Source organism: Sitophilus oryzae, unplaced genomic scaffold (genome assembly GCF_002938485.1).
Source record: "Sitophilus oryzae breed Bouriz unplaced genomic scaffold, Soryzae_2.0 scaffold_158_pilon_pilon, whole genome shotgun sequence".
In the NCBI taxonomy this organism is placed as follows: Eukaryota; Metazoa; Arthropoda; class Insecta; order Coleoptera; family Curculionidae; genus Sitophilus; species Sitophilus oryzae.
Window position 1 is genome coordinate 1,178,458 of NW_022146269.1, and position 15,695 is coordinate 1,194,152.

Below are 15,695 nucleotides of genomic sequence, written 5' to 3' on the forward strand. Positions count from 1 at the left end.
TATATATATATATATATATATATATATATATATATATATATATATATATATATATATATATATATATATATACACCGTATGATCGAATAAAAACGGCGTCAGCGATGGCTATGAAATGAAGATCGCTGTAATTTTATATGTAAATTTATATAGGAAATGCCATCGATCGTCATTTCCAAGCCAACTGGACGCCGTTTTTATTCGATCATACGGTATATATATAGGTATATTGTGGGTATATACATATGAAAAAAATATATGGACGGCCATCTTGAAAAAATGACAGTTTAATGACATGTCAAAATTTCAAAGTCAACCGATTTTCATAAAAATTGATATATAGGATGGCCATGGGCTAAAATGAAAGAAAAAAATTTTGAGCTGTCAAATTTGACAGCTGTCAAAAAAATTTCAAAGTTGTCCGATTTTGATAAAAATTGATATATAGGATGGCCATGGGCTAAAATGAAAGAAAAAAATTTTGAGCTGTCAAATTTGACAGCTGTCAAAAAAATTTCAAAGTTGTCCGATTTTGATAAAAATTGATATATAGGACGGCCATGGGCGAAAATGAAAGAAATACATTTCGAGCTGTCAAATTTGACAGCTGTCAAAAAAATTTGAAAGTTGTCCGATTTGGACAAAAATCGATGATGGCTATGGGCTAAAATGAAGGAAAAAAATTTTGAGCTGTCAAACTTGACAGCTGTCAAAAAAATTTCAAATTTGTCCGATTTTGATAAAAATCGATACATTGGATGCCCCCTACCCCATAGTCGGTTTTCATTTTATTTGTCTCACATTTGAACTGTCAAATTTGACAGCTGTCGTTTTTTTTAAGTTCTCCTTTTTTAATGAAAATCGATATACATATTATTAGGATGCCCATAGAAAATTATTTAAGAAAAAAATTGCACAAGCACCGAAAACAATATATAAAACAATATATAAATATATATTGTTTAAAACAATTATATATATTGTACCCAGGATTGTACCTTTTAGTATGTTTAATCAAAGGATATAACTATCCTAAAAGTCAAAGTTGTGTAAAGCAGAAAATAAACGGACGTTCGATATACCGGGTGGCCTTTTCGTAACGAGCGTACACTATCGCAAGACAACTTGAGCCGAACTCCTCTTCATATCGAGCGTTGGGCGGGTTGGTTAGCGTGGTTGTGAAAAAAATGTGAAACAATGTGAAAACCAAAAAAAAAGTGGCTCACCCCTATAATTTTTTATTAAAAAAAAACGAGATTTGGTATGTTAGTATATGACATAAATTAGGATTGATTGATGTATTCATTTATAAACCAAACCAAAAATGACTACAACTTTTGATTTATAAATGGCACACTCGGTATTTTTTTTTACTTTATTCGATAGAAAATGACATTCTGAACAGAATGACATATCGTATGGCAACTTTTGATATTCTCGCTTAATAAAAAATCGTATTTTAAATTTTATTCTAGAGTGCCATGGCTATGTTAAAAACATTAAGAGCCTTGGAAAAATAGATTTGATCGTCTTATGCTTTTTCGTGTCTTGTCCTGGCCGAATCAAAGATGCCAAAATAATATTTTTAATCATATCTCAATTTTTTCAAATGGAAAAAGGTTGGCTCGTTAGCATATTTGGAAAAATCATCTTTTTACGAATAATTTCATACCACACACATGGCATTTCTAGTCAAATTGTCGTGATTAACCGCATGTTACAATTTCAAATAAACCATATGTGAAAATGTCAAAAGTTGACATATGATATGTCATTTTCAGAGTGTCATTTCCTATCTAATAAAGTAGAAATATACCAAGTGTGCCATTTAAAAGTCAAAAGATTTATAATTATTATAAATATATTATAGAAAAGTAGTTATTTCCGGTGAAACAGGAAGTTAATCCTAATTTATGTCCTATACTAACATACCAAATACCAAATGACGGTTTTTTATTTGAAGAAATAAAAAAGTTATAGGGGTGAGCCACTTTTTAGACGCACCCAGTATATCAGTTCTTTCAAATTTAGCATATTATGCCTAGCACCTTGAAAATGTGTGTTACATTTTGTATCTATGTCAATTAGAAATCACAAATTTATATTTGTTTTAAGAGAAACCTTTAAGATTTTTTTAATATCCTATGATTCAAATTGATTTTAAATAGTACAGTTTTCTGTTTATTATATTTAAAAAATATTTTTTTCTTATGTATGGTCTTGGTTAGGTTGACAAAAACCGTCACCACAAAAAAATCGTAAGGTTTATAATAAAAACATATTTTATAAAAATTATATTTTATTTCAAAGAACATATACATATGGAAAAATAACATACCGATTTAAAACATAAGATAGAAAAAAAAACAAAGAAAAAATAATAAAAGAAACCACTGCACTATTTTCATAGAACAACTTGACAATCAATGAGGCTAGAAACTATTACATAAAAAATTTCATTCATAAACATTTCTAATGGCTTTGGCCGTTTTTTGGATCCCAAAATTAAATTCAATATTGTTTTTATTATACAAAGCATTCATTTAAATTTAACCTCAAATGCGCTCTAGCTTAGTAATAGGAATAGGTGTCCATGCATTACAATTATTTTTTTAATAACTACCAAACCATCAAAGTATTTTGTTTGTATTAAAATGAACTTATTTTTCTATGGATACCTTTTTTTAAATAACATTAATGGTTGGAAATGTACTATTCAAGGTGTAAAATAAAGCACATTATAATCATATTAAGAGTCTATTACACTGTACTATTCGTGGGTGTGTGGGCCGATGGCTGATAAGTCTAATAAGTCTAACCGGTACGCAAAAAATCTGACGAATAATGCAGAAAGCAAATCCTTTGGTATGTGAACTTTGTATATCTGTAGAAGTAATTTGACCCGCAGCACCTTGAACTCTGACCCCGCTGACAAAAACAGCAGCCATTTTTTTTAAAATTCAGGTTAGATTTTGAAAAAAAAAACGGTAAGTACTTAAAGGACCATTAAAACTTCTACGGATAGAGCTAGTGGAGCCCTATATTCGCCCCATTTAAAGTGTGTTTCAAAAATGCATAGTTTCCGAGATATTTAATTTAGAAGATTTCGATTGCCTAGTATATTTCCATAACCTAGCAATTTTGATTTAAGTAGGGCATTTTTTTAATTTTTTATATTTTTATTTTGTTAATCCTGCTAAATATTTTTATTTATTTTTAATAACTTAGGATTGCGAAAACTGATCAAGAAGGAACCGAAAATGCAGTATATACAGGGTATTCGATAAAAAATCATCCCCGCCTATACTTACACCTGTTTGAGACACTTTGTACAAGTGGGTTTAACTACGAAAATATAGGTTTCGAAAAAACAGTTCCCGGTCCGGAAACCATACTCCGTGCAATAAGATGTACTGAATAAAGAAAAAAAAAGAGCCTTTATTTTTCCAAGCGCATGAAATCTAGCATCAGATTAAGTGGTTATGTAATTTCGCATTTTTCTCTCTCCGACTTACTAGATCGCCATAGACAGGTAAAGAGAGACCCAAAATTTCGCTTGCCGACAGGGTATCGTATCTATTATAGTCGATAAAATTTCGTTGCCACCCGGTATATGTCCAACTATTGTTGGAAGTGGAAATATATACGTTGGAAATATTTTAATGAAAAGGAAATATTGGAAATTCTCATACTTGTCTGGCAAATTAGAAATATCTCAAATTTATTCAAAATATACAGGGTGTTTCAAAAAACATGTGCCATCTCTCGTGGGCAGATTTCTCAAGTAAAAATAGGATTTCTTTTTCATATCAACATAGGGTCTGATTCTGCTTTGTTTCGTAGCTACAGGGTGTTAAGGTCTTAACAATATTTCGATTTATTATAATTTTCTTCCAAGTAGTTTTAGTGATGCGAATGAAATTTTCAGGGACGTGCACATGGGTTATCACTGGAATATGTGCACCACTGACTTTTTTCCCTTTTGGTATCAAAATTTTAATGCCGTTTAGTGCTAATTAAAAGTTATCTCTTGATATTTTGTCGAATTGCGCCTCTTTGATGAGTTAAACTTAATTTTATTAATTACAATTAAAAATAAAATTAATAAATCATATATTTTACCTAATTTATTATTAAATATCATTACTATTAGTCCAACCTACAGCAATTTCAAATTAAAAATATTGGTATTTAAGATAATTACAAAAAACCTAATTTTAAAAAGTTTTAACATCCTGTAATTCTAAAACTATACCCATGTTTATAGGAACTTTTTCTATATTTTTTGATGAGGAATCAATGAGTACTTATTTAAAACTTTCGCAAGTTAATGATATTAAATTTTTTTAAAGATTGTTATTAGACTTGGATCAAGTAGGCAAATTAATAAAATTGCATTTATCTCATTAAGGAGTCCGAAATCGACAAAATATCAAGAAACGACTTTTAAAGGGCATTAAACTGCTTTTACACTATTTCGCTAACAAAATCAGTAGCGTATATGCTTTTTGTAGAAACATATTCCAGTGATAACCCGTCCCATATGCACGTCCCTGATGAATTTATCGACACTTTTTAGCATTAAAATATGTAGCACTTATAGTAACTTAGTAAGATTTTAACATCCTGTAGCTACAAAAAAAGCAGAATCGGACCTATGTTAATATGAAAAATAAACCTTATTTTAAGTGAAAAATATCCCCACGAGAGATGATAAATGTTTTTTCAAACGCCCTGTAGGTATTGCGTAAACCAGTCAGCATTAAATTAAAAATAGCATTTTCACAAACTGAGTAACTGGACTTCGACGATTCACCGATTTATTTGCATTTGTTATTGATCTTTCTATTTGTATTTTTTTAATGTTTAAATCTTTATTCGTATTCATGTATAAGCGTTCTGTTTTTAGTTATGTTATTTTTAAATAATTATTTAGTTTTTTTCTTATTTTTTTAGCCATTCATGTTTTTGCAATGTTTCCACATTTCGTTTCGGTAAATATTTCCAAAAATATATTTCCGCGCAATTTACAACACAATGCTTAACATACAATAGGAATCAGAACGGACCGGGACAATCATGCTCGCCAAGACTTGATGGATTACAAAAGTCTTGCTCGCAAATTTGACAGCAAAATTTTCTTTTCTTAATGTTTTCTAAATCCGAATTATGCAGTTTTCGTCTCTTCTTTGATTCGTCCTCTTTTAAAAACCCTAAATTAGCTGACGACGGCAAGTCTAAATTAACCGAAGATGGGTCTATCAAATTAGACAGATAATTTTCTTCTTTATCGCTCAAATCATCATGGCTAATTTTGTGTTTGATATATTCTTTATAACTCTTAAATAATATTGCACATTGATCACACCTATATGAAGGTTCAATGGATTTGTCTAAATATTGGGCCTGTAGAGGACTTTCTTTTTCGTCATTGTCTTCTAGTTCGCCCGAATCATCATGGCTAATTTTATGTTTGATATATTCTTTATAACTCTTAAATAACTTTGAACACTGATCACACCTATATGAAGGTCCAATGGATTTGGCTGAATATTGAACATGCGTAGGACTTTCTTTTTCCTCATTTTCTACTTGTTCGCCCGAATCATCATGGCTAATTTTATGTTTGATATATTCTTTATAACTTTTAAATAACTTTGAACATTGATCACACCTATATGAAGGTCCAATGGATCTGTCTGAATATTGAACATGCGTAGGACTTTCTTTTTCCTCATTTTCTACTTGTTCGCCCGAATTATCATGGCTAATTTTATGTTTGATATATTCTTTATAACTCTTAAATAATTTTGCACATTGATCACACCTATATGAAGGTCCAGTGGATTTGTCTGAATATTGAACATGCATAGGACTTTCATTTTCCGCATTTTCTTCTTGTTCGCCCGAATCATCATGGCTAATTTTATGTTTGATATAGTCTTTATAACTCTTAAATAATGCTGCACATTGATCACACCTATATGAAGGTTCTACGGGTTTGTCCGAATATTTGGCTTGTGCAGGACTTTCTTTTTCCTCCTTATTTATTGAACTAGATGTCTCAGATTTTGAAGCCGTATTTGACAGGTAATTATTTTTTATCTTTATCGTTATATTATCTCTAAATGTTTTGTCTGTCCTTCGAGAGACATTGTGCTCCCGTCTATGTATTTCTAAGTTTTGCATGCTATCAAACAGGAATCCGCATGTAACACATATATAATTAGAAATTTTCGAAATCAAGTCAAACTCTTTAAAGAAATCGTTATGAGTATTAAAAATATGAGATTTAAGGTTGGAGAAATCAGAATATATAAACCCACAAGCGGGGCAGTCGTCTCTAGGAGCTTCTAGCACTTCTAATTCCATTTCACCACAAAATAGGAAATGGATTTCTAATAGCGGTAAACTAGGAAATACCTTTTTGCATCCTTTACATTCGTAATTAATTTTTTGGGGGGGTATTATTGGCTGCTGAGAAAAATTTACTGGCTGAGAAGGCATTATCGGTTGTTGATTCAGATGAAAATACTCTGTTGGTTGCTGAACATATGTCTCAGCAATTATACTTCCTTGCCAAACAGGTTGAGCAGCCATTGTTGATTGCCACAGCTCATTTTGGTTACCATAACTAGATTGGTGATAATAATTCTGATACTGTATATTGCTTGTGGCATTATATCCATAAGAATTAACATTTTCTTGGGATGGGTAGTAATACGTATTTGCAGGAGGCTCAGGTACAGGAAAAGTAGGTATATTTCGTGGTAAAGCTGCGGAACTAAAAGTTGCACTTAAGGGTTGGGATAATTCTTGCTTTTTCAAAGACTTTGTTTTATTCTCTTTCGAACTTGATTTAGAAGTATCGGTTAAGGGTAAAACATTCAATGTAGGCTTAGATTTAGCTTGAGTTTCTTTACTATTTGAGTTACTAGAGTATTCTTTAGTCTGACTTATAGATAACTCCTTAGTTTTTGAATCGGTATTTTTTGACTGATTATTTAAAGTCAATTTTGAAGTAGTTTCAAGGTTTAAATTAGTTTTCTGCTTATTATGTTCATTATTTGAGGATTCAGTTTCAGTTTCTTTACTATTTGATTTACTAGAACATTCTTTTGTCTGACTTATGGATAAATTTGAGCTAGTTTTTGAATCGGTATTTTTTGACTGATTATTTAAAGTCAATTTTGAAGTAGTTTCAAGGTTTAAAGTAGTTTTCTGCTTATTATGTTCATTATTTGAAATACCTTGGTTAAGTGCCATATTGCCTTCGTTAACTTTAGAAGAGGATATGTCTGTATTTTCTTGAAGCTTACTTGAATCAGTAGAATTGAGTGACAAATTCGAATCTACCTTGATTTCACTAGAAACGGACTCTTTATTTAGTGTTTTGGTTTCTGTAAGAGACGGAACCGATGAATCTAAATTACTTTCAGTAGAATCTTCATCTGATTTGTGAACTTCATCGGCAGAAGCCGGTAATATGGTTGAGTTATCAGATTTGTCACTTTTTGTATCGCTACCACCAATATTAGAAGTCGTTCCCAATATTTGGCTAACCTCTAAATTTGTCTCTTTTATGAGATATGCTCCGGTAAGGAGTTGACTGCCAATAGCACCTGATACTTTTTGTAATTCCTTATACGATTTGCAAAAACTACTTTTAGCAAAATCATCTAGTATAGCTTTTTTTTTAGAAACGGACTCCGGATGCCCCAGTCGCCAGTGTTGGTAAATGTACATTTCTGGAATACTTTCTTTACATATTGGACACTCATATCGGTTTTTGTTGCAGGGAATTGACAAAAACCTGTTATAATCAGAATATAAAGACCCATGTTTAGATTTCATATGCAGCTGAAGTTCTTCACTAAATTTATAACTGTTATTACAGAAAAAACAATAAAAATATGCGAATGACATATGTTTATTCATATGCCTTACATGTGCAATTTGTGAACGGATTTTTACTTTACAAATTCTACAACGAGGGTAATGTTTACTTTCAGCATTATACTTATGAGTTCCAACGTGATATAGATACACATGCAAAAAATATATTGGTTTAGTACACTCAAAACATTTAAAAGTTTGTTTATTAAAAATCCGATGTCGGGTTGACAAATGAGCTGCAAACGCATAGTTGTTAGAGTATGGATGTTGACAGACAGCGCAAATTAAATACCTATTATCGTGTAAACTAATTATGTGAAGTTGTCTGTTATAAGCGTTTGCAAATCCTTCGCCACATACCTCGCAGTAAATAGTGATTCTATCATTTTTGTTCATTTTACAGTTTTTTATGTCTTTTCTCAATTCATTATATGTGTGTCTAGATTTATAATGCTCCCGCCAAAAGAACATGCCAGTAAACTTTTCCCCGCAATCACTTTTGCAATAAATCAAGTCTTGACTGTGGACTAAAGATCTATGATTGAAATAACGCAAAAAACAGAAAAAATTAAGCCGACAAAACTCACAAAATATAATTTGTTTACTTTTTATTATGTTGTCGGAGTTAGAATTTTCAATACTACTATCATTCTGCAAAATAGTTTTACTTTTTGGTTTGTTTGTATTTGCCACAGTTTCTTCGCTCGTTTTATCTGTAATAATCGGTAATTTATTTGGTGTTTTATTGTCATACGTGACACAATGCTGCCGAAAGTGCAATATGATCTGTCTTAAACTAGAGTTTTTAACGGAACATTGCGTACAACAAATTAAATCATCGACATGAACTGACGCGTGCTTGAATAGATCTTGAAAAACAAAAAATGCCTTTCCGCATTTCTCACAAAAATATCTTGGTTTGGTGGACTGACTTTCTGCAATAGTCCTTTCTTTTTCCGCAACAACTTCTTCGTCGCAATGTTTGCGAATGTGGTCCGTAAGATTAATTATGGTGTTTCCAACATTGCAGTTGCAAGAAGCGCATCGAAAAGTATGATCGCTGCTACCGGGGTTGATGATATGACTGTATAATAATTCAAGATTCTGGAACGAAGCACCGCACTTGTTACAGTATAAAGATTGAAGAAGCTTAACTGACGGATTTGAAGAATCTTCCTTTGTACTCCTAAAAATAATAAATATCAGATTTAAGGGAATTTATTTCAAACAAAAAATACCTAACTAGAATAAATAAATAAAATGACAAAAGTGAGTTTTCAAGAACTATATATTGTACAAAAGTGTAAAAAATGGTAACAAAAAGCAATGAAATAATAATTTGCGCGATTTCGTTGCTACCGGGCAGAACTGCAACGCGTCAGTTTCAAAAACTAAATTTATGTCGTTTCTATGACTTTAGTCTATAGTTTTGGTTTAAATCACAATGATCTGCGAGTTAACAGTGCCGGACTTAGGCCTAGGCCAACTAGGCCCGGGCCTGGGGCGGCAGATTTTTAGGGGCGGCAAATTTTGAGCATACCAAAATATTTATCTTTTTTTTTACTTTTATTTGTTCATAAAATATTTCGAATATAGCCTTAGCCGATTACATATTTATTTACTTAATTATTATTATTGTTTAAATACAGGGTGAGTTTCCTATGATGTTCTCTATGGGCATCTCGGAAACTACTGGAGATAGAGAGTCGGTTAAATGGGGAAAGAATTGCAGTTTTGTGGGGTTATAAATATGCGCCTTTCAGATTTTTGAAAAAGTTCATGGCTTACTAGATATTTCGAAAAAAACAAATTTTGGCTATTTTAAAAATTGTCCCTAATTCCATTACAATCTATTTTAGACAAAAAGTGTTCAGATAAAAGTTGTAGATAATCACATTCCTAATGAGTTTGTGTTCTCCGATTTTTCATAAAACCTGTCATTTTTGTCATATGACACAAACATATGTTTTTTAAATGGAAACCATAGTTGGCTATGACTTCATAAAAAGCGCCATTTTTTAAGATATTCAGCAATATAAGCTATAATATGTTTCGTTCACAAAATTACTGAGTTATACCCAATTCTTATCTTTCTTGACTAATTTCACTTAGTTAGCCACGGAAACAAGTTCAATCGTCGTTGCTCTCAGAAATGTGAAATTGTGTCACATCCAATCTTTGTAAATTAAAATAAATAAAAATTGTAAATAAAATTTTTTCAATTGAAGAAAAGCGTGTAGGATTATTGGTTCAACTTTTCTTGGCCATACAGGATACGTTGACCGGTGAAAGTTACTTACGTTTTTTAGAGAACGGTTTTCAATGGTGTTCAAATTTTGTTGTGATTTATAACTTATAAAAAGACAAAATATGTTATTAAACGGCTCTTTACAATTTAGATTACACAAACTAAAACTCAAAAAGATAATATCACTACGTACACTTTAAGTTATTTTAGAAAATGTTCAAAAAATCCGCAATTATTTTAAGAACATAAATGCATCTTTTTAAAACTGAATTTCTAGCTATTGTCACAGAACGACCGGTCGACTTAATTAAACTTCTCCTGTTCCGCCTCTTCGAGTGCCTCTCTTAATTCATAAGTTTTTTTGTAAACCTTGTTGTTAACCATACCGCATAAAAAAAATCTAAAATGGATAGGTCAGGTGACCGAGGAGACCCATGCAATTGGTCCACCTCCCTGAGTGTACATAATTATGATATAAATTATTTTTTAAATAACATTTCTTTCATTGTGGGGGGGTGTTGGTGCGTCATAATGAAGTCATGTAAGAGAGTTCCAACATAAGTCATGTTGGAACCACTGTATTAATGCGCGAGTATCTAAATTTAACTTTTCTAACATGTCTTTCAAAACCGTTTTCTAAAAAACGTAACGTTCACCGGTCAACGTATCCTCGAAACTGTATGGCCAAGAAAAGTTGAACCAATAATTCTACACGCTGTTCTTCATTTAAAAAACTCTTATTTACAATTTTTGTTTATGTTAATTTACAAAGATTGGATGTGACAATTTCACATTTCTGAGAGCAACGACGATTGAACTTGTTTCCATGGATAACTAAGTGAAATTAGTCAAGAAAGATAAGAATTGGCTATAACTCAGTAATTTTGTGAAAGAAACATATTATAGCTCATATTGCTGAAAAGCTTAAAAAATGGCGCTTTTTATGAAGTCATAGCCAACTATGGTTTCCATTTAAAAAAACATATGTTTGTGTCATATGTCAAAAATGACAGGTTTTATGAAAAATCGGAGAACACAAACTCATTAGGATTGTGATTATCTACAACTTTTATCTGAACACTTTTTGTCTAAAATAGATTGTAATGGAATTAGGGACAATTTTTAAAATAGCCAAAATTTGTTTTTTTCGAAATATCTAGTAAGCCGTGAACTTTTTCAAAAATCTGAAAGGCGCATATTTATGACCCACAAAACTGCAATTATTTCCTCATTTAACCGACTCTCTATCTCCAGTAGTTTCCGAGATGCCCATAGAGAACATCGTAGGAAACTCACCCTGTATATAATTCGTTTGGGTTATTTTTTACTGCATTGTGCCATGCATCTAGTTAATAAATAAATAAATACCTCGAATATAAAAAAATAAATTCAAAAACATTAAAAAATTTATCGAAAACACGTTGGTCTGCACGAAATGAAGCTTGCCAATCACTCTCTTTGTCTTCCAATGAAATAAAATCCGCGTTGGAGTTAATTTCTGAAGATGATACCGAAAATTCTAAAACCCGATTAGATGCTTCTAGTCTCCTTAAACAATTCAAAAGCCTAGAAATGGGTTTTATGGCGGTATTTTGGACAGACGTTTTAAATAGATTAGATGCGGTCAATAAAAAGCTTCAAATGGTGGATATTGATCTACAACTTGATGCAGATTTATATAGCTTGGAAAAATATTTTTCTGAAATTAGAAATCTAGATAATACGAAATCATTTGAGGAATATGAAAGAAGGGCCATAGAATTGATCGGTGAGAAAGAACATGCGGCAGATAAAAAGAGAAAAGTGAAACGGAAACGACAATTTGATGAAACCAGTGATAATGAAACTCTATTTAACACTAGGGACGATTTTAGGATAAATGATAAATGTATTTAATGTTATTATTGATAAATTAATCCTTGAAATTTCCTATAGGAAAAGTGCCTACAATGACCTTTCAACCAAATTTGGTTTCTTTAGTGATTTATCTACTTTAAGTATTGACGACATTACCGATAAGTCCAGACATTTAATAACCTGTTATCCAAATGATTTAGATGAGTCAATGCCTAATGAATTAATACATTTTCGTGAATTTATAAAATGCATTAAGTCAGCAAAACCATCTGCTAGAGAGCTTTTTAAAGTAATTTATGAAAAAAACGCTCAAGACCTGTTTCCAAATACTTTCATAGCATTAAGAATCTTCACATGTACTTTTATTACTAACTGTTACAGAACATCTAAATCATTCGGCAGTTTTACATAATGAGTCCGACCTTTTAAAAACTATCAATTACGATGAAGTAATTGATAACTTTGCGAACAAAAAAGTACGTAGGAAACCTTTATAGGCATATAAGCAAACCTTATAGCTTTGTTGTTCGTTTGTTGTCATTTAATATGAATATTTTAATATTTATTTTATGTTCTGTGTTGATCTGTTCTGTCGGTCTATTCTGTTGTTGGTCCTGTACTCAAATAAATGTTTTTTATATCCGTAATTTTTTTAATTAAAAAAAATGTTAAGGGGCCCTTAAAAATGTTAATTCTTTTTTGGCCTGGGGCGGTAACTTCGTAAGGGTACGAACATAGTGGAGGCAGGTTTCTGCTTTCCGGCAACCAGCGCCGTCTCTGGGGACCTATTCTTGACCACTCGCATCTTCAAATATCGCTCGCATCTCGCATCTCCTAAAAAGCCATATAACAATACACAGATGCGTAACTTTGCGTATATGCATCACGTGTATTGTATATGGCTATTTCGGAGATGCGAGAAGGATTCGGAAGTAGATAATTAAGAGGAAATTTACTTGATTAACTAACCTAACCTAACCAAACCATATTCAAACGCCGCGCCCGCCTTGCCGGGGCCACACATAGGTGTATTTGGTCTATAAACCTGGCCAAAAGTGATATTTTTTTATTTTCATTTTTTATCTTAACTGAATACAAATCTATAAATACTAAATGTAAGCACGTTTATTAGTTATTAGTTTTTTTAAGTCGTAAGTTGACTGTCAAATAAATAATATATTTCAGTTAAAAGTATGAATTATCTTGAGTGTATTCTGAATATTTCTAAGATTATAAAAATAGTGGAATTGTTTGTAGTGCTTTTTCTGCAAATTGTTCATAATAACTGTCATGATGGATACAGAGCCAGCTTTGTTTGTTTGCTCTATTCTGTTTTATGCCATATTTTTATTTTGAAACGTTTCCTTCTATTCTATTTTTTTTATAATGTTTTATATTTAAAAAATCAGTGGCATTTTTATAAGGTGTAAGACTATTCGGCAATATTCCGCATGGAAATTAGTATCCGTTCAATGCTTAAAGTCTCCAGCATTGGAATATGCACAAAAATCTTGCCAATATTTGCCACTGCCAAAAAAAACATTGATTTAAATAGATTCTTAAAGGAAATAGTCTTTACCCTATTAACACCCATCCTCGCTCAAATATCGTCTATAATATACAAATTACTTTCTTGTTCTAGCATCCTCATCCAATTGCTTGGTTTTGCACAGAATGGCCCTATTTGATCGGTGGAAAGGGTTTCAGAGTAGAGGAAAAAATATTGTGTAGGAAAAACAAAATGGGGTTCCATATTAGCAACCTCTCCTCTAATTAATAATTAATATTACTAGCAAAAAAGCAAAAAAATCATAAAACATAATTTTGGCCAACTTTTAGTTCTTAATACCCCCTGTGCGCCGTCGGCGCGTGCAAAAGCAGAAATAAATAAATTTTCGTTCCGGTAAAAGCGAGAACGCCGATGAACGCTGGTTGACGGTGCCTGCCTGCTTTCACTGTGAACTAGCCGATTTGATAACACGCTTTAATTTTTCAAGGTTATAAGCGCGAGGCGGCGCGGCGCGGCGCTACTATGTAACCATATACAGGGTGTCCCAGAAATAAGTGCAAGTATTTTAACTTAACTGGTAGTATAGTTCAACCCCAGAAACACGCCTATGAGGTTTTTTTCTAAATAATTTTTTTTACAAATTCGGAATTTTTTGAAAATATTTTTGGAATTTTTTTGCAATTTTTTTTAGTTTTTATTTAAAAAAAATAGTTTCTTGATAATATGGCAACATAGGTAGTAGATTAAATTTACAAGAAAGAAAATCCAGAAAAGATCCAGTGGTTCTCAAACAAATCTCGAAGTATTGGAAAGAATGTGTAAGGACTAAGAACTATTGTCTACAATAAAACGACGGAAAGCAGCATATTTTGGTCATATTTTTCGAAATAACAAATATAGTTTCCTACAGCTGATCGTGACGAGGCATCGGGCGTAAACGGTTTTCCTGGTTGCAGAATTTGCGCCAGTGGTTTAATATAGGAGAGGCCAGTGCTATTATCCGTTTGGCTCAAGACAGGGAGGAATTCCAATTGATGGTCGCCAACCTCCGATGAGGAGAAGGCACATGAAGAAGAAGGTTCTCAAAATTTTAGCAAAAAATATTTTTTTTTGGAAATTTTCAAAGTAAAATAACTCCATTATTTTGGACTTATTTGAAAAACGATAAAGAGAAAATATGTTTCTTTTATCGAGATCTACCACCCTTTAAAATACTTGCACTTATTTGTGGGATACCCTGTTTATAACAATACACGTGATGCGTATACGCAAAGTTGCGAACGATGTCAAGAATAGGTGCCCAGATTGGTGCTGACTACCAGTAAGCGGCAAACCTGCTTGCACTGTGTTCGCACACTTAAGTCCGGCCCTGCGAGTTAAGTCGGCAAAATAACTTAAGAGTCCATTTCACTAGTCCCAAAAGTAACAAAATAAGCGTTCAGCATTTAACGTTTTATGTAAAACTGGCTAGGTATTTTTACACAAATGAAGAAGGAAATCAAAGATAAAGGATTATACTATATCCGTTTTGCAGCACATTCTTAGACAACTTCTTTATTTTTAAGATTTTGATGGTCAAACATCAACAAAATATTCCTTATGTTTGGACTAAATTTTCTCTAAAATAAAGACATAATTTAAAATTCCGTGACAATACGAAAATAGATTGAAATTTTGTGATTACAGTGATATATAATTTATATGGTTTTGTAACAAATTGCTAGCTATTTTATGGCAAATGCTGAAGCTCTGCAAACCTTAATCAAAGCACGTGTGTATGGAATTTTGGGTGTGGCTTAACACGACAGGATCGGGCTAAGCCTTAGGCAGATTTCTGAAATATAATATATATTTCCTTTATATACAGGGTGGTTCGAATTGTATTCCGGAAACTTCGACAGCATATTCTGCAGATAAAAATAAGTAAAAAAGTTCGTATAAATGTATGTCCTAAAATGCTTAGTTTCGGAGATACAGGGTGTAGAAGTTTCATTTTTATTTCGATTTTTTCCAAATAATTTCTGAAGTAACGTCAATATTTGGATGAAAATTGGTATCTAGAAGTATTGTGACACGAGAAATTTGATTTTGATGTCAAAATTACTCCTATTTGTAGGGGGCGCCACCTACATGTGTTTTAACTGTTTTGAAGAGTAATAACTTTTCGACCGTACCTGTATAAAA

General features: G+C 32.0%; 1 protein-coding gene across 14 annotated transcripts in view; it reads right to left on the reverse strand.

The window, feature by feature from the left end:
• Nucleotides 1-15,695, reverse strand: part of LOC115879891 (oocyte zinc finger protein XlCOF6-like) — a 596,405-nt gene that overhangs the window by 341,769 nt on the left and 238,941 nt on the right. Inside the window, exon 5 of one of the 14 annotated variants that reach the window (XM_030896918.1) lies at nucleotides 4,654-9,082. The exons of the other annotated variants lie outside the window; for them this stretch is intronic. Within the exon in view, the coding sequence (XP_030752778.1) occupies nucleotides 5,059-9,082 (4,024 nt within the window). The 3' untranslated portion in view covers nucleotides 4,654-5,058. Of the gene's footprint in view, nucleotides 1-4,653; nucleotides 9,083-15,695 lie in introns of those variants that run through there. 14 annotated transcript variants of the gene reach the window in all.